This window comes from Lacerta agilis, chromosome 16 (assembly GCF_009819535.1).
Source record: "Lacerta agilis isolate rLacAgi1 chromosome 16, rLacAgi1.pri, whole genome shotgun sequence".
Classification (NCBI taxonomy): Eukaryota; Metazoa; Chordata; class Lepidosauria; order Squamata; family Lacertidae; genus Lacerta; species Lacerta agilis.
Window position 1 is genome coordinate 27,609,144 of NC_046327.1, and position 23,162 is coordinate 27,632,305.

The 23,162-nt window shown below is 42.5% G+C and overlaps 1 protein-coding gene across 1 annotated transcript in view; it reads left to right on the forward strand.

The window, feature by feature from the left end:
- Nucleotides 1–23,162, forward strand: part of SIDT1 (SID1 transmembrane family member 1) — a 44,994-nt gene that overhangs the window by 18,714 nt on the left and 3,118 nt on the right. The window contains exons 8-24 of the mRNA XM_033173644.1: nt 149–220; nt 1,769–1,862; nt 2,592–2,635; nt 4,812–4,883; nt 6,372–6,517; nt 8,122–8,195; nt 8,707–8,773; nt 9,406–9,479; nt 9,698–9,821; nt 11,746–11,863; nt 13,345–13,481; nt 14,062–14,170; nt 15,554–15,568; nt 18,125–18,201; nt 20,642–20,688; nt 21,747–21,852; nt 22,921–23,031. Coding sequence (XP_033029535.1) covers nt 149–220; nt 1,769–1,862; nt 2,592–2,635; nt 4,812–4,883; nt 6,372–6,517; nt 8,122–8,195; nt 8,707–8,773; nt 9,406–9,479; nt 9,698–9,821; nt 11,746–11,863; nt 13,345–13,481; nt 14,062–14,170; nt 15,554–15,568; nt 18,125–18,201; nt 20,642–20,688; nt 21,747–21,852; nt 22,921–23,031 — 1,487 coding nt within the window. The remainder of the gene's footprint in view (nt 1–148; nt 221–1,768; nt 1,863–2,591; nt 2,636–4,811; nt 4,884–6,371; nt 6,518–8,121; nt 8,196–8,706; nt 8,774–9,405; nt 9,480–9,697; nt 9,822–11,745; nt 11,864–13,344; nt 13,482–14,061; nt 14,171–15,553; nt 15,569–18,124; nt 18,202–20,641; nt 20,689–21,746; nt 21,853–22,920; nt 23,032–23,162) is intronic.

Genomic DNA, 23,162 nt, shown 5'->3' on the forward strand with positions numbered 1-23,162 from the left:
CATCTTGGAGAGGTCCCCAAGTTAGTGAGGGGTTATACAGCACCCCAACGTGTTCTGCCCAGAATAGCCTAAACTGCTGTTGCATGACCAAGGCCACAAGAATTTCTTTCTCTCTCCCTTCTCCCACCCTGCAATCTTCTTACTCTAGGACAGGCTAACTATACCTGGAACCTGCAGCGCATGAAGAGTCTTGAAGTGACAGTTGTGCCCTCCATTAAAGGTATCTGGCTATCATGTTAACTTCTTCTTATGATGAGCCTCAGAAACAGAAGTAAACTATTTGGGAACAATGTCCCTGTAGATAGGAGCAGTCTAGAAAGCGCTAATGCATCCTGTGCCTTTTTAAAATTTGGGTTTTTTTGGGGGGGTATTGGGTTGTTGTTTTTATTTTGATTATATATTTTGTGGTTTTATATTTTGATTTTGTTCTGTGAACTGCCCTGAGACCTGCAGGTATAGGGTGGTATATAAATTCAATAAATTAATAATAATAATAATAATAATAATAATAATAATAATAATAATAACTACTTTTAAAAATTAGTACAAAATGGCTGATTTTCACAGAACTGTTCCACTTTCGAGGCCAAACTTGGCACGGTTTTGAAATGCACCTTTATGTTTTATCTATAGGTTGTATAGGTTGGCCTCACAGCAGGCATAGAATGGCAATGCAACCCTCTTCTCCCCCACTGCAGTCCCGAGGAAACTTGCTTCTCTGAAGGAAGCACTGGAACATACTGACACAATCAGCTATTACATCTCCCTCCTGATTATCACAACCCCCCCCCAGGCCCAGTTTATTCAGTGTATTTATTTGTTACACATACCCCTCTCCCTGAAAAATGCCCAAGACAGATGACAACAAAATCCATACGTAGCAAATAAGCAATATGACTATAAAACCATGCAACAATCAAAAAGAGCAGGTGAAAAAAATGACAGCTAGTTAAAAACATACCGTATTTTTCTGTGTATAAGACTAGGTTTCCCCCCTAATAAATTATGTCAAAAATTAGGGGGCTGTCTTATACATGGATCGTGCCGGGGCCATTTTCTTAAATCTGAGTCCCCAATAGTAGGGGGCATCTTATAGACGGAAAATACGGTAATTTAAGTAAAAACACACAGACATTAAATTGCAGAGCAGCAGAGAAAAGCCAGTTTATGTTGTGAGGCAGATTGCAGAGCCTGGGTCACACATGGCTCTGACTCCAGTTGCAGGACAGAAGTATATGCTTGTGTAATGGAGGAGGAAGAATTGGATATCCTCTGTTGTCCAGTTTTGGGTCTGCTGCAGACCTGGCCCACTGATGAGGCAGGGTGAGGTGCTCACCTCAAACTGTGGAAGCCCCAAAGGCAGCGCCCAGCTCACCTCTGCTGCCCGCCTTGCCTCTGCCTCCCACCCTGCCACATCCGCTGCCAGTGGAGAAGCTGTGCCAGCTGCGGCGCCGGTTTCTGTCGAGATCTCGTGAGATCTCAATGAAATCTTGGCAGACTTTAGTGAGATCTCGCAAGATCTCACCAGGAGTCGCCACCACCGCACAGGTCGGAGAGGGGGGGAGGCAGCTAGGGGGCAGGGCAACAGCTGGTGGCGACATGTTCCCGGTTCACCTCAAGCAGGGAAATAGGACATGGCACCCCTGGTCTGCTGCAGCAAGGCTTTGGAGAGAGTGAAAACACTTGTGCTCCTGTTTTAGGAGCAAGAGCAACCTAACGGCAGAGGGGTGGACTTATGCTGATGGCAGATGCTTTTTCCTTCCCCTAGGTTCTGTTTATGTGAACGCCATCCTTTTCAGCTTTCTGAGTTTCTTCTCATTCTATCTGGGCGCACTGGTGGTTGCATTTGTGCACTACGTCAGGTGGGTGAAGCATTCAGCAGTGGCCACATGGAGGGCAAGCCAGTTGCCTCATTTTCCATTTACTGACATGCCTGACCCTGCAGGAAGTCAGGAGAAGAGTGGCCAAAGAAGTTGCCATCCCTTTAAAGACTGGTATAAATTGGCTTGGCACTCTTTATACTCTCTTTCCTTTTTGCCATCTCCTCTTTGACTGTAATGTCGTCATCTTTGCATGTGACCTTTCACCTATGGAGCTTCTTGATTCCCCCCATAATTCCTCCCTGCACAAAAGATAAATCCCCCCCCCATATTCTCTCTACACTTTTGCCCAGTGGTTCATTCTTGTTCCTGGAAAAAGGATGTGTTTTGCACTCATTTCTCCCCCAATGTGTTCTTTTGGTGCACATCCTTTCCATTTTACCATGGTTTCTAGATGAAATGATTGCCCCTGGGTTGTAGTGTAGGAAGAAAATTTTGTGCATGAAAGAAGATGGGCCAGGCCTTTACAAATACATATTCCAGCGTCCTGCTTCTCCAGTGCCTTGTACATGAGAGCATTTTCTTTTGGTTAACCCATGTGATGTTAAAAAACAGGAAATAATCCACCAGGACTTTGGTTAGCTTGGTATCTAGAATCAAATTTCTGTGCTTTATAAATCATATGTGGACGATGGCACCTTACATCTCACAGATGAGAGTAATAGCCACGTAGCTTGATGGATAATTAGCCATGTTTGTGCTTGATTTCAGGAACCATAGGAAGCCTTCAATTGCTGGACACAGTCCTGATGATGGTAACATTCTAGTATACTGTTCTTATATCACTGACCTGGAAGGCACTTCATGGGTTACTGGATACAACCTCCTGCCCACTGCAGGAGTCCTATCATCTATCTCATATATATATTTGCTGTGGAAATAAATAATAAATAATAGCCATGGACAACACTGCAGGGGTGTTGTAAACCATTCAGAGACTGACCTGTGAACTGAAGGCCCATCACACTCTCACCCTTCCAACATACAATTTAAACTGCATTTGCATTGGAATTTACATGAGCAAAGTTCTTTGTAAAAATGTTTTACCCTAAATAAAAAATAATAAAGAGCAGGGACTCTTTTTTGTGTTACCTGTTGGGTTTTTAGTTTTTAGAGGTGCTGCTAATCTCTACCATATTAAAAGCTTGGATTTCTTGATGGATTTATTTGGCCAGCCCTGACTTTGTCCCTGGGGACATTTAAAAATAGTGTGTGTGTGTGTTGTGTGTGTGTGTGAACCAAGAAGTGACCTGTCCAGACAATGACATATTTCTCACTATACTTTTTTGTATCTATGTATGTGTTCTTCCACCCTCTTTCTCCAGTATATGCCATTCCATTTTGGCTACATACCGTATATACCCGAGTATAAGCCGACCCAAATATAAACCGAGGCACCTAATTTTCCTACAAAAACCTGGGAAAGCTTATTGACTCGAGTATAAGCCGATTCACCTTTGCCGCTGTGGAGGAGGAGGAGGAACGAGCAGCCCAAAAGCAGCCCTTTGGGCTGCTCCTTCCTCTTCCTCCTTTGCCAAGTTTGCATTTATGCAAGCAGTTCAGGAATGGAACAAGCTGCCTGGGGAGAGTAAAGAACCGCTGTTCTTGTACGCTTCTTAAGGAATGGTTCACTGGGGAGAGCAGGTGGCAGCATGAGCGGAGAGAAAGGGCTTCTTTCTCACCGCTCCCGCCGCTCGCCTCACTCAAGTATAAGCCGAGGGCAGCTTTTTCAGCACAAAAAATGTGCTGAAAAACTAGGCTTATACTCAAGTATATAGGTAAGTGTCGGCATTCTCAGTCTCAACTGAAGATGGGAAGTAAAGGGAATGCCGATACTGATCTACAACAGAAATCAAAACAGTGTATGCATAGCCTTTCAGCATTTGAAATAACCATCCCTGCCCAACAGCCATGCTGGCTGCAGTACATGGGAGTTTGAGTCCATCAGCATCTGGAAGGCCAATAAGTCCTCTATTCTTTCTATAATGGTTCACTGCTCACTTTGTGAATGGCATGCATTACTAAATGCTATAAGCCACCTATTCCCCTTTCCTGCATATTATGTGCAATCTAGCTGGGCTTTGTTGATCTTTTTCCTTTTGTAACCTCACCCTCTGATTGTTCCATTCTTTGGGTTCCTCCCATCGCTTACATTGAAGAAGATGGGCTGCAGAAACCAGTTTTGCTTCATCACACCTTGTTAAGCAAACACTGGTTGTACATTCTGCCGGTTTGCTGGAGGAGACTTGTTTGAAACGAGCCTCCTGCAAATGTTTCATTTGATGTCTCAACTGCTCTTGTAAAGCATTTTTACTCAGAACTGATGATTTATGCAATGACATGCCAGGTATATCCACATGTACAACACTGAGGTGCAAGTGGGCAGTGCTTTTTTCTGGGGGGACACATACCCCTAAACATTTAGTGAGTATTTCAATATGAGTAGGAAAATGAGAGTACCCCTAAACATTTTTTAAAGAAAAAAAGCACTGCAAGTGGGGCAGTGCCGGCCCACCCATGAGGCAAGGTGAGGCGGCTGTCTCAGGCGGTAGGAGGATCCACAGGGGGAGCAAATCCCAATGTCGATCTTTCTTCCCTACTTGTTCTTGATCTTTCCTCACCCCTTCTTCCCTGGCAGGGGGGGAGGTGGGCTGGAGATGAAAGTTGGGTGGGCTGGAGATGAAAGTTGGGGGATGTGTTAGCATTCTCTGGTTCCCGTGGTGGCTCCCTGTGGCTTCAGACAGAAGCAAATGAGTTAACAACTGCACTATTCTTCACCTCTTCCGTTCCTTGAGCTCCTTCCGTCAGTGCCAGATGCCCATAGAATAGGAAGCACCTGCTCTCCATTCCGAGGAGGAGTCTCTCTGCCAAGTCTGTGGGGGCTTTTGACCAGTCAGATGAAGGCTATTCACATGTTTGTTTCCATTGCAGGATCTGGGACTGTGGCCTCCTCTCATCCTATCACTGCCAGCACTCCTGAGGGAAGCAGCTATGGAGCTATTGGTAAAGTAACTCTGGAATTGCAAAGGCACAGCTAGATATATGTGGTTTATAAAGCTGGTAGTAAAGTTGCATTAGAACAGTTAAAGTGTGTGATGGCAAGATGTGGAACCATGAGAGTACTTTTGGGGCTACCTTTGAAAGTGACTCGGAAACTACAATTAATCCAGAATGTAGCAGCTAGACTGGTGACTGGGAGCGGCCGCCAAGACCACAGAACACTGCTCTTGAAAGACCTCATTGGCTCCCAGTACATTTCCGAGCACAATTCAAAGTGTTGGTGCTGACCTTTAAAGCCCTAAATGGCCTTGGCCCAGTATACCTGAAGGAGCGTCTCCACCCCCATCATTCAGCCCGGACACTGAGGTCCAGCACCAAGGGCCTTCTGGTGGTTCCCTCACTGCGAGAAGTGAAGTTACAAGGAACTAGGCAGAGGGCCTCCTCAGTAGTGGCACCTGCCCTGAGGAACGCCCTCCCATCAGATGTCAAGGAAATAAATAACTATCTGACTTTTAGAAGACATCTGAAGGCAACCCTATATAGGGAAGCTTTTAATGTTTGATGTTTTATCATGTTTTTAATATTCTGTTGGGAGCCACCCCCACCCCCCGGCTGGGGAAACCCAGCTAGATGGACGGGGTATAAATAATAACTTATTATTATTGGGACGTGGGTGGCACTGTGGTCTAAACCACAGAGCCTAGGGCTTGCCAATCAGAAGGTCAGCGGTTCGAATCCCCGTGATGGGGTGAGCTCCCGTTGCTCAGTCCCTGCTCCTGCAATCTAGCAGTTCGAAAGCACATCAAAATGCAAGTAGATAAATAGGTACTGCTCCAGCGGGAAGGTAAACAGCATTTTCGTGTGCTGCTTTGGTTCGCCAGAAGCAGCTTAGTCATGCTGGCCACATGACCCGGAAGCTGTACGCCGGCTCCCTCGGCCAATAAAGCGAGATGAGCGCCGCAACCCCAGAGTTGTCCGTGACTGGACCTAATGGTCAGGGGCCCCTTTACCTTTATTATTATTATTATTATTATTATTATTACTTGTTAAAATAGGATGTGAGGCGAGACGCAGACACCCAAGTAGCTGGTACAGATAAGCAACGAAAGAGCAGAACATCTCATTCTGCAAATTATTATTATGAGTTAAATGCTTGCAATACAGTGCATCTATGCCATGAAATATAAGAAAAGCAACATCAATTATACAAGTTTGGACAACTTCCTTTGTAGCTTGATGTCTTTCCTCATGAGTATGTCTTGCTCGTCCACTTAGTCTTGTTCCAGTAATACATGCCGCCATTATTATTTTTTGGCAGTGCATTAAGCCAAGAGGTTGATACTCCCGAGAGAGGCATCTCGTACTCTTAATAAACTTATTTGGTCTCTAAGGTGCTACTGGGATTTTTTTATTTTTTTATTTTGTTTTGACTATGGCAGACCAACACGACTACCTACCTGTAACTCTAAATAATTCCTGTTTGCTTTCCAGATGAGTCAAGCTCCAGTGGGGGCCAGCAGCTGTCTCTGGAGCGCAGGCCTCGTCGTGGCTCTGACACAGACAGCTCAGTGGAAGAGGAAAGCGACTTTGACACCATGCCCGAAATTGAAAGCGACAAGAACGTCATTCGCACAAAGGTATTTCGTGCAGGATCATTTATGTAAGGAACTTTTCCTTCCAGATGCCATACACACAAACACATGCATCCCATCTGGCATTATAATTTATCTGGGAAGCAATAAAAACTGATAAGTTACCATTCATGAAATAAAAACAATGAAGGTGAGGAAGGAAAGACATGGACTCTAGCGAAAAATCAAGGGTTATTTGAGATGAAAAGGCTCCCACCTGCCGCTGGGAAGCAGGGTGCCACATGACCCTTCTGGGACAGGCAGTTCCATGGCTCAGATAGCATAGTCAAGAAAGTTCACCTACATCTCATAGCCACCTGTCACACTTCAAATGACAGGGGCTCTTGCACTCCATGTTGCTGCATTTTACTGTAAAGCATTCAAAGAACCCAGCTGTTTTAAAAACAACAACCCAACAAATAAAAGAGATGAACCTTGTGCAGTTTTGACCACAGGTAGCCAATTCTGGCCACAGCTATAGATGGGAGGGTACCATTTATCTCTTTGTGGGGTGAGAGGCAACTGGCAAGCGGACCCCAGGCACACACCCACTTTGTGCAGGGCAGGCAACTGATGTCAGAAGCTGTGCAGTATTCTCTTTCATGCTACTCTTGATCTGGTGAGTGCTGCTGCCATAACCAAAGTGAGAGCAGCAGTGCAGAAGACTCTGATGTGCACATGGCTGGGTCCTTATTTAGGGAGCATATGGGGAGGAATCCCATTGTACCAGGATGGGGGACTTGTTGCTCTCCAGCAGTTGTTGGACTCTTACTTTCCCTTATCATTGGCCATGCGGGTGGAAGTTGGGAGTCCAACAACATCTGGAGAGCCAAGGGTTCCCCATCTCTCCCTTCGCACCTTTTCTTTCTCGCTCCCTGTGTGTCTGTGTTCCTGTTCTTTTTCATGGTCTCAGTGCATGCATGCACATGACTTTCTGAGCTTGTGCAGGACATGCTGGTAAATTATGTGGGTGCTTCCCTTAAGGGGGTAGGTTTTTCTTCATGTGCTTATCCTGAGGATAGGGATGAGGAGGGTTCCAGTGCATTCTGCATTTTGGAGCAAACTCTCACATTTCACATGCATCCCTGGCCTATGCGCAGATCAGAACATTGATCTGCCGATTAACCCATCTAATCAATTGATCAGACCACACACGGATCCATGCAGTACTTTTGCCTTTTTAACATGTTTAACCTTTTAAGCTGCTCAGAACAGCTCCATGGCCGCATGGTAAAATATCTATTTGAAAATGCTCCCAGGAAGTAACTGTACATCATGCTGTGGAATCCTTTCCAGAACAAAAGATGACTGCCCCCACAATGTCACTATTTTCTTTTCTTTTGTAAGAAACTGGCAATTTTTAAAGTGTTTTCCCTTAGAAACCCACCTACACAAAGACAATGACCTGGAACCGGTTTTGCAAAAACAAACTAAAACTAAAACAGCTCAAGGTGGCACTATGGTGATTCATCTATTCTTACCTGAGTTCCTTCTTAAAAGTTTTTGGAACAGCTGTCCTGTCCTAGGTCTTTTGCTAGCTTGCATGCCTTTAAATAAACTGTCACAGAATATATATATATTTTAAAAAGTTGTTCTCTCTCTCTTTTTAGAGACTGCTGTATCTGTCAGATTTATCCAGGAAGGATCGGAGAATTGTCAGCAAAAAATATAACATTTATTTCTGGTACGTAGCTGATAATCAAAGCTCAGCCTTCTACCGTATATTCTGATCTTAATTTTAGGGCCCTCCAGATGATCCAATGTTTTCTTGGTATGATAAGAGCTGCCTGCCTAAATCCAGCATTAGTGACATCCTCCATCAAGAAGATATTTTGGGCATGTGTAGAGAAGCTGAAGAGGGAGGTGGAATGGTGGTCAGCTAGGAGTGGAAGGGAAAGTTCTACACCCTATAAAACTTGACTGTTGCTCAACGCAGAAATTGCTGTATGAGAAATTTCAAGACACAAAGATCCAGCTTCAAGTTTTAAATGAGAAGTTAAGAAGTAGGAAGTCTTGAAGTTGGAGGATTGGTATGGCAGTGTGGAAATAATGGAATTTACAGTACAGGCAAATTGTAGGGTCCATTTGCCTTTCTTTGCTGATAAAATACATCCCGTTGGTTAAAACTCGGTGGAAATGTGCATGCATCTTCTTATGCCCATTTATTCTCTTTCTATGGTCTCTTGGTCCTGAAGGAACATCATCACAATAGCAGTCTTCTATGCCCTACCTGTGATCCAGCTGGTGATCACGTACCAGACGGTGAGTTGTCTGCCTTCACCCCACATCTTAAGAACAAAAACTCATTTCGGGGCTAACATCTTGAAGACTTGATGAATTTATTATGGTAAAAGATTTTGGAGGCTAAAATCCACTTCATTAGACTCATAATTTTTGGTAATCCATGAAAGGTTATGGGATAATACATTTGCTAGCCTCTGAAGTGCTCCTTAAGTGTTTAATTTCTGTTGTAAGCCATGGCTAATTGGCTACCCCTTTGATTGATAGGAAACTAGAGCGCCAATGACAGAGAGAATCACATTTAAATTAGGTCTCCAGATCCTCTGGTACCTCTTGTTTTTTAAAGGTATAGGGACCCTTGTTTAGACAACTCCACCTTTTCTCCAAATCTCAGGTCAGCTGAGGATGGTCCTTAGTCCTCACAGCCAATCCCCTTACAGGTGCCCCATCATTCTCAAACCATTAAGATGTTGAGGTCAGGAAGGCTACCGTGTCCACAGTAAATGTAGGTAGGTTGTGCAGGAGGTTTGAAGGACATGTCTTCAGTCCTGCCTTTCATTATGAGGTTGTTTTTCCTCCCTTGCCATTTTCTCATCATCCCTGGGATGGTGCATTCAGAATGCAAGTAACACCTTCTCTACTGTTCTTTCTAGGTGGTGAATGTGACTGGAAACCAGGACATCTGCTATTATAATTTCCTGTGTGCTCATCCACTGGGCGTTCTGAGGTGGGTGTGGGTGACTCACGGGCCATTCCTTGGGTTAACATTTTCTTTCTCCTTCCTTTACAATCAGGAAGTAGATAGTGATATATTCCTGTTTGTAAATAGACTATTCTGTACAGGAGTAACAAACAAAGGCATGTCCCCTTCCTACATTTTTGAACTTCTGGTTTGGCTTGTTAGGTTTACAAAAATAATATTTAATAAGATTTCCTTCTTTGCAGTGCTTTTAACAACATCCTCAGCAACGTGGGCCACTTGCTGCTGGGCTTCCTCTTCCTCCTGATTGTGTTGCGCAGAGACATCCTCCACAGACGCTCCCTGGAAGCCAAAGACACCTACACAACGGTACACACTCTTAACATGGGCCTTGTAGAAAGGCAGGGTTTTTTTAGGATCATGAGTCCCTTACAGGAATCATGTACCAAAACAACTAGTTGTACTGAAGGAAAGGCCCTAGCACAATTGTCCTTTAGTGTACCTTGGTGACAACGTGCCTTTGGGCCAGACTGCACACCACAATTCTTTTATCCAGTCTTTGTTTAAAAGCAAAACCACCGTGACTTCAAGGTGGTGTGGAGGGGAGAGCAGAACCAACCCTCCTTCCAAATGCCTCTTAAAATCACTCCCCACAGGGGAAAGATATGACGTCCCTATATGTTTTCCCCTGCTTGTTGGGGGGGGGGGCAGTTTTGAGGAGACAAACCCTGGGAAAGGGGGGAAGGCCTCTGAACTCACAACCGATACCAAATTCCGCTAAAACTATCCTTGAAGTTTCTGGCTGTGCAATAGGCACAGGGAAGCTTTTTTGGTACAGATCCTTATCAGTCCCTACCCGCAAGCCAATTTTGACAGGTGGGTGGGACAACCCACCTATCAGTCATGATGTCATCAGATGGTTGACAGGTGGATTGTCTCACCCACTTTGTGCAGCACTTCCCAAGTGCCTCATGAACAGCTGGTTGCCAAGCGATTGGGAACTGCAACGCAATAAGCTTTGCCAGCCCTGTTTTTTGGCACTTCCCTAGCGCTGAGCTGCTTTCCGCAGAGGTGAACTTGGTCACACAGCCAATCCAGCAGGCTTGAAGTCACTGCACATCAGTTGATGTAGGGTAGCTTTGCCTTTTTGTAGGGATGGCTGTGTGATCGAGTGCTCCTGGAAGATCTCGTGCGTGCAGCGGATCCAGTCACGTACCTACCTGCCCCACACCTGATGTCACATATAGGTGGGGTGAGTGGGCAGGCATGGTTTGGGGGAAATGGCCTTGTTGGCCAAATTTTACCCAAAGGCCAGAAGTGCTCTACAATATCTTGCATCCTTACTTTAAGAATGCATAATTCCCAGCAAATGTAATGCAAATGCTCTCAGGGCGAGTTTAAACCATCGCTAAACATGATACCTATTTAAAGATTTGCCATGGGGTGACCAGGGCTAGGCAATATCTGGTTTTCAACATTGCAACATATCACCAGCTCAACATCATAGTATACTGATATAGCACAATGTCTGAAATAAGGGTGGAGCTATGTAGAGCCATTGGCTGTTGTCACTGTTTTTCCCACATTGTGATTTTTGCATAGCACACTCACAGACATCATGATTCGCAATACAGTATATTGCCAGGTCAAAAATTATGAAACCAATATCACAATAAGGCCTTCAAAAAGGTTTTGCCTGATATACCTAGTGGTGATTCTAATCACATGGAGGGGTGATTATCTGACATTTCCAGCCACACAGTAAGCCTAACATTGACATTCCAGCATTTCCTTGGTTTTCCAATTTGGTGTGAGAGTATAGCAGTGTTGGGCTTACCATATAGCTACAACCCTACGGATGCTGCTACATGTCATACAGTGAACTTTCAAGCAGATATTATGTGTTTAGTGGCAATCTGCATCCACCATATGGCCTTAATTAGACAGTAACTTGCTGCTGAATTGTACACTGCAATTATTTATCTTTGTCAATATGTCGGTCCTACCCTAGAGTGCGCAAACAGTCATGAATCCGGCTGAACATTTTAAGCAGCAGCACAAATAAGGACGTATATGGCAGACTGCATTTCTTCTTCTCGTAAATGTGTCTGGTGCAAAAGAGCAATATATTTTTCAAACAGAGTTGCTACCACAGTTGTCACATCCAGCCAAAACTGCAGTGCCTGTTAGTTAGACAGATGGATTTTCGTCTGCAGTATTGAATGAAAGACACTTTCCAAGCTTGTGTGCACACTACCAATGTATGATACTGTTCTTGGTCCCTCTATTTCAGGAATATGGGATTCCTAAGCACTTTGGCCTCTTCTATGCCATGGGCATCGCTTTGATGATGGAAGGTGTCCTCAGCGCTTGCTATCACGTCTGCCCCAACTACTCTAATTTCCAGTTTGGTAAGTGGGTGGCTTCTTCTAGCAAAGGAGCTAAGGGGAAAGAGGTTTGTTTTTTTCTATGGATGTTTTGAAGAGTCCCCAAGAACTGGTTTTGGATAGCTGAATCAGTGGCGGATCTTGGGGTCTCAAATTTCAGCAGCGTCCCATGAGACACCAAAACCTGGCACTCCATAACGCATCATAGTTATGGCATCCCCTGCATCGCCCCCAAGGCAACCAAACCGGTTGCGCTACCCTGAATCTGCCTCTGGCTGGGTGTTTTGGGTTTCAGAGTGCTCAAGGTCCTCTTTCAGTTAGGGTGATAACATAGATTTGAACACTATAGTAGCTTGGGAGAGATGTTGCTTTGAGAACTTGAGAAGTGGGGCAGGGGAATCAGTGGCCACATTCTTTAGATGATGTGTTGTTGGGGTACTGGAACAAAGACTCTCCTTCGGTCATATTTTTCTGAATTTTTGCCACACCCATGGGAACCCAGAACTCTTACCTTGAAGAAAAATAGGAACCCCATTGTGGTGGTCTTAGTTCACAACAACAGGAACCTTACGAGCCACAATGGGGTGGTGATAGCGCCCTCTGCTGCAAAGAGAGGCTTTCTCCCGTAGAAAAATATTTGCCAGTAATATCACTGTTGCCAATTTACTCATTGTTAGATACCATCGATATATCATTTTCATGTAATTTTCTCTTAGACCATAACATTCTGTAAATTTTATATCCATATTCCACAATCGTTTCCATGCTTCCATGTCTATATTATTATCAATATCTATTGCCCAATGTATAATTTAGGATTTTACTAGCTCATCCTTTGTCTCTCATTTCAATAATATTTTATACATTCTAGACAGCACTTTTACATTACATTCCAACAGGTCTCTCTCCAGTTGTGATATTTGTTCCCCAAAGCCTCGTATCCTATCTTTCTTAAATACTTCATTTAAATGATGATATTGTATCCATGTTGTTAATTTTCCTGATAATTCCTTAAATTCTTTTAATTTATACTCTCCTCCCTCTTGTTTTAATAAATTTCTATAAGTTGTCCAGCCTTCTATCATATTCTTTTTCTTTACCACTATAGCTTCTAACAGTGAGAGCCAAAGTGGTGTTTTTACCTCTAATAAATTCTTATATTTATCCCATATTCTGTACAGATTTTTCATAATTTTATGATTTGTAAATCCCTTTATGAACTTTCACCTTTTCATACCATAAATAAACATGCCAACCAAAAATATTGTCATGACCTAAATCTAGAATATGTGAATTCTCTAATGTCATCCATTCCTTCAACCAACAAAGGCAGGATGCCTCATAGTATACTCTCATATCCGGCAGGGAAAAACCTCATCTTTCTTTTGCATCTATCAATATTTTATACTTGGTTTTTTACCTTCCCAAATATATTATTAATTTATTGAAGTTATATTTTTGCCATGTATTGAAACTATCTATTGCCCTTTCTCCTCCTTTGACAGACACCTCCTTCATGTACATGATCGCAGGGCTGTGCATGCTGAAGCTCTACCAGACCCGCCACCCTGACATCAACGCCAGCGCCTACTCTGCCTATGCATCCTTCGCGGTGGTCATTTGCCTTGCTGTGCTCGGAGTGGTATGGATGTATTTGACACCCTCTGCCCTTCAGAGAGAGGGACTGAATCAGCAAAACTTGGGGGAGAGCTCGTGAGAATGGGGTCAAAGGCAAATAGGCTGTAGAATCTGCAACAAAATTGCTTGCGCAGCCTTACCCTCAACTTCTGCAGGATTCTCATGATTTTAGGCTCGGGTTCTGCAGCAGCCAAGTATTAGAAAAACAACCGTTACAGCTCCTTCCATACTATCCTAACACTCACGGCCCTTTATACAAAAGAAGTGCTCTGATTAAAGCCCATTACTTTGCTCTAACTGCTTTGGGAATAGTGCTACCCTTGGTGTGTGTCTCTCCCCAGTACTTTGGCTGCTTGTCGCAGATGCCAGAAAAGTTGCAAGGTCTCCCAGGACATGGGATGGCTGTTTCTGTACCCTGGGTTATTTGAGTATCTACATCTTCCAACCATTCTAACAACCAGACATAGACAGGTTTGGAAAATGCCACCTGTCTGTAGAGCATCTATAACCTCTCATTGCAGAGAGGGAGACTTTTTTCATAACTGGACATAATGCACAATAATTCTTTTTTTGCTTGCTATCAGGTTTTTGGGAAAAATGCTTTGTGGTTTTGGATCCTCTTCTCAGTTATCCATGTTGTGGCCTCACTTGGTCTCAGCACCCAGATCTACTACATGGGTCGTTTCAAGATAGGTAAGTTTGATGACAGGTGATTGACACCTCCTAAATATTTAGGCCCCCTAATTATATTCACCTGGAGGTATAGAACTGCTCAGTTTTTTACCTTTAGGATTGTAGCCCCAGAGATAGAATAGGAGTGGTGTTTATTCCCTTCATACTGTATGTTTCTGATCTGTTAAATAAGAACGAAGGCCAAATGTTGACATGACCTTATGATTTCTATTTATTGCCTGACCTGGAGATTTGGTACTAGGGAGTTTCACCTTGACTCCCTATGGAATCATTTATTTATTTATTTATTTATTTATTTATACATACATACTTTTCAAGTTCATACATTTCACTAATTTTACAATCATTCTGACACTTGAAAACTTGACTTCCTTCCCCCTCTTTCTGCAGTTCTTTCAATTTATTTTTAATATCTTTTGCATATCCAAATTAACTTAATTTTCTCATTTATTCATCTTCTTTAAATATATACTCTTATGAAACTGCAGGTTGGTAAATAATCCAGCCAATGTTCTTATCTGTTTACAACTTATGTATAAATATTCAATAAACCATCTCCATTCTTTTATAAAAAGTTTGTTATCTTGATTTCTTATTCTTCCGGTAAGTTTCACCATTTCTGCATAGTCTATAAATTTTTGTATCCATTCTTCCTTTGTTGGAACTTCTGTTTCTTTCCATTTTGGGACAAATAACATTATTGCTGCTGTAGAAGCACACATGAATAAGTTTCTATACATTTTAGGTAGTTCTGTCCCTATAGTTCCCAAAAGCTTCTGGGTTTTTTTTTTTTTTTTACAAATGTTATTTTAAACATCCTTTTCATTTCATTATACATCATTTCCCAGTAAGCTTTAACTTTACTACAAGACCACCATACATGATAAAAATAACCTTCTTTCTCTTTACATTTCCAACACTTATTTGATTTAGATTTATACATTTTTGCCAATTTACTCAGTGTTGGATACCATCAATATATCATTTTCATATACTTTTCTGCTGTAAATTTTATATCCATATTCCACAATCGTTCCCATGCTTCCATGTCTATATTATGACCAATATCAATTGCCCAATGGAATATGGTACTGGCTTTTCCTCTGCCTAATGTACTTAACTGCATGTTAGTGCTGTGCTGTGTGCGAGGAATTATTCACCTTCCTGCCAGTGGCCCTTTACTCAGGGAGCAGGCTGGTTGGGGTATGTGTGTCTGTGTAAGTGCATGCTGTGGGAATCAAACCAACTTCTGCTTTAGTGGGCATTTGGGTGGCTGGGGGGGCTTTCCAGCGGCAGCACATACATTTATTCTTCTTTGCTGTGCCGGTATGCTCCTCTCACTAGCATCTTTTTCCCTTTCTCTTCTGCTTCGCTTGGCTGCAGATGTCTCTGATCCAGGTAACTAGCACTTGATCTGAATCCTCTTTCCCTTTGGGCTGAGCATGCAGAAGCCTTAGCAGCCAGAATAGGAGGAATGTTCATTCTTCTAAAGCTTATGGGGAAGGTCAATAGCTTGGACTAGGGCTGGGCAATACCCGATTTTCAATATTACGATATATCACCAGCTAAACATCACAATATACCAATATATAGCAATGTCTGAAATAAGGATGGAACTATGTAGGCCTACAGTGGTACCTTGGTTCTCAAACTTAATCTGTTCCAGACTTTTGGTTTTGGAACGCTTTGGTTTTGGAACGGACTTCCGGAACGGATTAAGTTTGAGAACCAAGGTACCATTGTACACAGTTCCATCCTTATTTCAGACATTGTGATATGCTGGTATAGTGTGATGTTTAGCTGGTGATATATCGCGATGTTTAAAATCAGGTGTCGCCCAGCCCTAGTCCAAGCAATAATCAATGTACTGTACTATAAAATAAACAAGGCAGTATTGTAGATGATAAAAAATTAAAATTACATTGTTTTCTTACCTGCACTGATGATGGTCACTGTTTGGATGGGGGGCTTTTATCCATTTCCGCAGTCACACAAGCAAGCAATCAGTAGCTGAACTGGGTTCCACACAGCCACAAAAACAAATTAACCGAAAAAGCCTAAAAAACAAAAACTCAAAATAAATAGCAAAAACAAAGGCGCCAAACTTAATCCATTTTGGAAGTCTGTTTGACTTCCGAAATATTCAAAAACCAAGGTGCAGCTGCATCGGATGTTCGGCTTCCGAAAAACATTCGAAAACCGAAACACTTATTTCTGAGTTTTCGGTGTTTGAGAACCAAGGGGTTTGCAAACCAAGGTACCACTGTAGAGGCGAATAGTAGGGCTGGGTGATATCTGGTTCCCAACATTGTGATATATCACCAGCTAAACATCACAATATACTGATATATCACAATGTCTGAAATAAGGGTGGAGCTACGTAGAGGCATTGGCTTCATCTTTTTTCCCCATATTGTGATTTTTGCATAGTACACACACGCATACACACACACACACACACACACCATGATTCACGATATATTGCCATGTCAAAATTATGAAACTGATATCATTATATGGACTTCCAATCAGTTTTGGACAATATATCAATATATCACCCAGCCCTAGCTTGGACTAAAGATAGCGAAGGTGAACTTGGAGCTGCAGTAGTTTAACCTGGATGTAGGAATAGCAGTGATCAGGCGGTTTACTATCCTGGAGGAGCTGTTAGTGCACCAGCCTGGTAGAAAACAGCTTAGGTTACAGATGCTAACTGGCATAGCCAGCACAGCCATTAGATAGGGTGAGGCCGCTGCCTCAGGTGGCAGAAGCCCCCCAGACAGCATTCCCATGGTACACTACCTTCCCCACTGCCTCTAATAAACAACAGCACTATTGGCCCAGATTTTTTGCAAGAGCGCATCCATTTGGGGCACAATCTTGCTGAATGTGCAAGATCTCACAATTTTGGGTGAGATCTCACGCAAAAATTGGCATGAAAATTGGCCAGAAATTGGCCAGAAATCGTCAGCATCTGGTAGTGTATACCGTCATGGCAGAGTGGGCGGTGTTGTGTTGTTGGTGGCAGCAGCAGGTATGGTGGTGGCAGCAGCAGCGGCAGGGCAGTGCGGCACTTCCCATTTCCGCTCAAGTGGCGAAACAGGAAGTGCCACTCCACCCCCTGGTCATCAAGAAATGGCCCTAGATCAAGCAGAGTCCAAACTGCAGACCTGATTTATGTGAGGGAATGCAACTCCATTCAGAACAGGTTGGAAACAATTTCTCATACCATACTAGGCCAACTAGTAGTCAGCTCACAACACTATTACATTATTAGTACAGCGGTACCTTGGTACTTGAATGGCTTGGCTCCCGGACAAATACAAATTAGCTCCTGAAAGCCACAAACCCAGAAGTGAGTGTTCCGATTTGTGAACTTTTTTCATAAGCTGAATGTCCAATGCAGCTTCTGCAGCTTCCGATTGAGTGCAGGAAGCTCCTGCAGCCAATCAGAAGTTGGTTTCTGTACCATTTTTGGAGTTGAACAGATTAAGTTCGAGAACCAAGGTACCACTGTACATTATTATTCTAAGAATCTTTGCAAGCCTTACAACACAGTGGTTCTTGAACTACAGTTGTTCGGAGCTACAGTTTCCATCATGCCAGACCATTCATTGGCCATGCTGACTGGGGCCAATGGAAGTTGTAGCCCAACAACATTTGGATCACACCTTGTTAGCTACCCCTGCCTTACAGCACTGGGATGTTTTATGTTTTTTGTGGAATTTCTAACCTGCCCTTCACTATCTGGTCTGAGGGCAGGAATGCAGCACCCTTAACACAATAAATAGCAATAAAACCAGAAATGCAGAATGGAAGATGAAAACTCGGTAAAATAAGCAATGCCAGCAAGACACTGTACTCCTTCATTATGTATAATAGATAAAACGTAGCTCCTTCATAGCAGCTGTGCTCTGTTAGGTTTTCATCCCCTGTGCTCTCAATCTCTGGCAGACTTTGGGATTTTCCAGCGTGCGGTTATGGTCCTCTACACAGATTGCATCCAACAATGCAGCTGGCCAATGTACACGGTATGTATTTCCCTTTTTCTCTTTAGCCATTTCTGGCTGGTTTGGAGAGCTGCTTATTCCCTTTTGCATCTGAGCATGTATACATGGGTGAGAGAGAAATTGCTATCTTGCTTTTATTAACAAAAGAAAAGTCCTCAACTCTGAATGGATCATACCTAATCCTTTTTATATAAACTTAGAAATTTCAAATCCGTACTTACTTTCCTGCTCCCCTTGATGGTCTCTGGGAGTAAACTGAAAGAGGGCCAGGCACTCACCACACGCAGAGCAAAAGTGATGCTGGCAGGATCTTTGGAGCCAAACTCCAAGAGAGAAGTCTATGTTGTCAGCAATTGACCCGGCATGGAGCAAAAACATCTGGAAATCAGAATTTTGGAGTGGGGAATGAATGGAACAAGAGAAGTTGTTCTTGCTGGTTTTTCAGGAGAAATGATGTATTGCATTGGTTAAGAGCACAAACATTGAGACAGGAAGCCTGAGATTCAAAAGTCACCTCAACCATGAACCTCCCTAGGTGGTCTTTTTAGCAAAGTGATTACTTCTTAGCAGGGTGGATTTGATTTAAATCAAATCGATTTAAATCACGATTTAAATCACCAGTCAGTAAGACTTGATTTAAATCATTTTTTTACAGAAAGATTCATTCTTGCTGGTATCATCTTAATATTTACAACCAGAGGAAGGTTTCATTTTTGAAATAATAAATTTTCTGAGTAATTTTACAGTTATGTCAAAAATTACTGATTTGGCTATACTATTAGAAATACATAGACACATAATTATGAAATTATAGTGAGGTTTAATAAGTTAACTTTATATTTTGACAACTTTTTTGCTGTACTTTATTGGAAGGAGAAAAGGAATCATTTCCTGAATATCAGTTTAAACAATATATTTAACTAAAACAGTAACATTATAGCATATGTATCCATGTTTGTTAACTGATGTGGTTAAACAATTTTAAAAAAAAAAACTTAGACTGAGTTTTAGCACTTATGACAAACTTAAAACAAATCCTTATTTCCTGGTGAATAGCCTTTGGACTATAATGTAACTTAAATAGAAAACTATCTTTAGAAATATTTTTCCTCCAAAAGCATTTTATTTTAAAAATCTGATTTAAATGAAAAAATATATATTATTTTTTAAATATTGATTTTTATCAACCCTGCTTCTTAGTCAGGCAGCCACTGCGTTTGTTTATTTGCATATCTATCCTGGTTGCATAGGATAGGAAATTTTAATGTCACAGGGAGCCTGTAGGTGAGGGCAGTAGAACACTTCTCTGATTTATCTCCCTGCATCAACAACCCAGCATTGATTCCAGAAATGGAGGCAGGACACAGCTCAGTTCTTCTCTCCCACAAATCTGTTCTCATGTTAAGGGCACACAGTTGATCAAGCATGGCTTCAGCTATCATGTCTGTTTTGGCCTGCAGCACAAGGGTAATTTTCACATGGGTAGAAGGCTGAAGAAATAATGATTCCGTCGCTCCTGCCCATCTCATTTGAGTTGGGCAGAACCTCTTAGGTTGGAACAATTGAGACACAGCCCAGGATAACATGGGTTGTCTATTGCTTCCTCCCTTTGCCTCCCTTTGTGAAAGATCAGACAAGACATATAGGAGGTGCTCTTCATTAGTTTGTTTAAAACCAGAAATGAAAGCTTCTGGTTTCCCCTTTGTGGCCACAAAAGAGGAAGGTTGCAGACTTCTTCACTAGTCAGAAACTATTGTTTTCCATTGCATTTGAACCAGGCACATAACCTCATAATTATGTGGAGTATTCAGAACATTCAATTTTTTTTTTGTAAATCCTTAGTAGCAAAGCATCAACAGTTACCTGAAAACATATTTAAAGCTTCCTTGCAGCTTTTTGGAATCAAAAGGATGATCCAGACCAGGGGTCCCCAAACTAAGACCCAGGGGCCGGATGCGGCCCAATCACCTTCTAAATTTGGCCTGTGGATGGTCTGGGAATCAGCATGTTTTTACATGAGTAGAATGTGTCCTTTTATTTAAAATGCATCTCTGGGTTATTTTTGAGGCCTGTCTGGTGTTTTTACATGAGTAGAATGTGTCCTTTTATTTAAAATGCATCTCTGGGTTATTTGTGGGGCATAGGAATTCATTCATTATTATTTTTTCAAAATATAGTCCGGCCCCCCACAAGGTCTGAGGGACAGTGGACCGGCCCCCTGCTGAAAAAGTTTGCTGACCCCTGATCCAGACCAAAGTGAGGCATTTTTCTGTCCCAAATTTAAGCACATACTTAACTCTCTCCCTTTGAAATCAATGGGACTTAAACATCAGACGAGGTTTTAAAATGTTTAATATGTTCGGATTGTCCCTTGGGCCTCTGAGTCTCCAGCTGCAATGGCAACTGTAACTTGACACACATTTCTGGTTTGCTAATGAGGGTTCTTGCTTCTTTCCTCTAGGACAGAATGGTCCTGCTTGTTGTTGGGAACCTAGTAAATTGGTCCTTGTAAGTGGCATGTATGGGGCTTTGTGGATGTTTAGCATGCTCAGGGAATGCAATCAGAATGGTCTTACATGGATTAGCCCCAGAACCCCCCCCCCCCATATCTGAGGTTTTTTATATACTTTTGAAGCAGGAAGGTTAGAAATAATGTAAAGATTTTGCTCTCTTGTTGTTTTGTCTTCTTATCTCCAGGCCTGGCCCCTGGTAAATTTAAGACATTTCCCAAATATCACTCTGATTATTGTTAGTAAAGAAACCTAAGTTCCCTTCAACGCATGGTGGGGGAGCCACTTTTATTCTGAGGACTAGATTCAGACCCGGTCAGCCTTCTAGGGCGTTGAATGGTGAGCAGGGCCAGAGCCAAAAAAGCAGATTTTGCATACTTTATTTAAATATATTTTATGCCCATTTTATGCATTTTTCATTTAACCCCCCTCCCTTAGTTTTGGGGAGAATTGCATGTAAAATACGGGACATGTGAAATTTGTAATGGACAGGTGTCAAATGACATCACATGTTTGGCAGGTGGGCGGAGTCTGCTCAGAGTTCCCTCGTCAGCCATTTGGAGGTGCCTTATCCTGCAAATTGGCCCATGGCTGGAGGTCCCAATGCTGTAACGGGAGACCCAATTAGAATAAGTACTAGTTGCTCCTTAATTCTATGCAAGTATCTTCTTATATCAGGGGTCCCCAAACTAAGGCCCGGGGGCTGGATGCGGCCCAATTGCCTTCTAAATGCGGCCCACAGATGGTTTGGGAATCAGCGTGTTTTTATATGAGTAGAATGTGTCCTTTTATTTAAAATGCGTCTCTGGGTTATTTGTGGGGCATAGGAATTCGTTCATATTTTTTTTCAAAATATAGTCCGGCCCCCCACAAGGTCTGAGGGACAGTGGACTGGCCCCCTGATGAAAAAGTTTGCTGACCCCTGTCAGCATCCCTCTTCAGTATGTGCAGTGAGGGTGGCAGGTGATGGTGGTATGATGAGCTATGTATCAGGATGGCAAGTTATGGGGGGCCTGCACCTTGGATAACATAATTCTTGTCCTTTTCCTTTCTTAGTGCCATTTTTGGACTGGTATATCGGCCAAAAGACTTTGCCTCCTACATGCTGGGCATCTTCATTTGCAATCTTCTGCTGTATCTTGCTTTCTATGTCATCATGAAGGTAAAGGAGTAGCACCTGCAGCTCTTTTCTGTCATTGTGAGAACTTTAACAACTAGCTTTCATACGCAAGCTTGAAATATGCATTGTGTGAACATACCAGTTCTACCACTCTTGTATCAAACTACAGGTATAGCAACGCAGGGCTTGTTTCTCTTCTCTTTTTGATAATACATTTTATGGTGTTTTCGCTTTACAAATGAATGAATGTCGCTGAACACACAAACTAGCATAGTCCCCAGTCTGTGTGATATATTCCCCAAAGAGAGAGTTACTAAAACTAAAGCTGTATCAAATATCCTCTCCAAGAAGAAGACTGGGAATTGGGGGCTGGGGGGCTGGGCTGATTTTTTTGGTTATTTTTTGACCAATAACCACATTAAATCAAATATATCATATTTTGCCACCTTTCACTATTTTGTGTTGTGTCAATTTGTGTCAAAGTGCTATCTCCCATATTATGTCATAGCACGTATTTGCAAGAAGGCAATTTTAGATTGAACATTTTGCTGGGCTATAATTACTTGCTGCATGCCCACTCTGGTGGTAGATTTACTTTCTGAGGCTCTACCATAGATGTCATGAGGGTTATTGGATTCCTGTTGAAAAGGTAAATCCCTTGCTATGAATTCGTTTTCTGTGGTTCCAGGAGGCTATTCCTAACCCTTAGAATAGCACTGCACTTGGGCAGGAGGCAGGACCAAACATCCGGTTCTTCTTCCTCCAGGGTAACTCTCCCGTAGCCATGGGAGAATGTGGGGTTCCCATGGCCATCTGGCAACTGGCATTGCCAAGAACACCACAGTAAGAAATGTGCTTCAATTTGCTGGAAGTTACTTTTCAATCACTCTAGGTTCAAATCAGTGACTGGCCAAAATAGTAGTAGTAGTAGTAGTACTAGTAGTAGTACTAGTAGTAGTAGTAATAAACAAAAACAAAGCAGATCTGTTTGGGTGGGGGACCAAAATCTTTATGATGCACCCCTTTGGCTTAAATGTTCTCCTGGGCTCTTGGGAAGTGTCTGCTCAAATATCATTTGAGGGGATTATTTTAAGGTTTTTCTCTTTTCAGCTCCGCAGCTCAGAGAGGCTTCTGCTCATCCCTCTATTCTGCATCGTGGCCACAGTCGTGGTTTGGGCTGCAGCCCTTTATTTCTTTTTCCAAAACCTTAGCAGCTGGGAGGTAGGTTTCCTCATTTGTTCCTCTCTCTTCCGCTTCAGGCACAAAATACATAAATTTAGAAATATGTAATTGATTTCCTCCAAGCTTTCTAATGCTTGCAATACTCGTGAATTTCCAAAATTATCTTAATT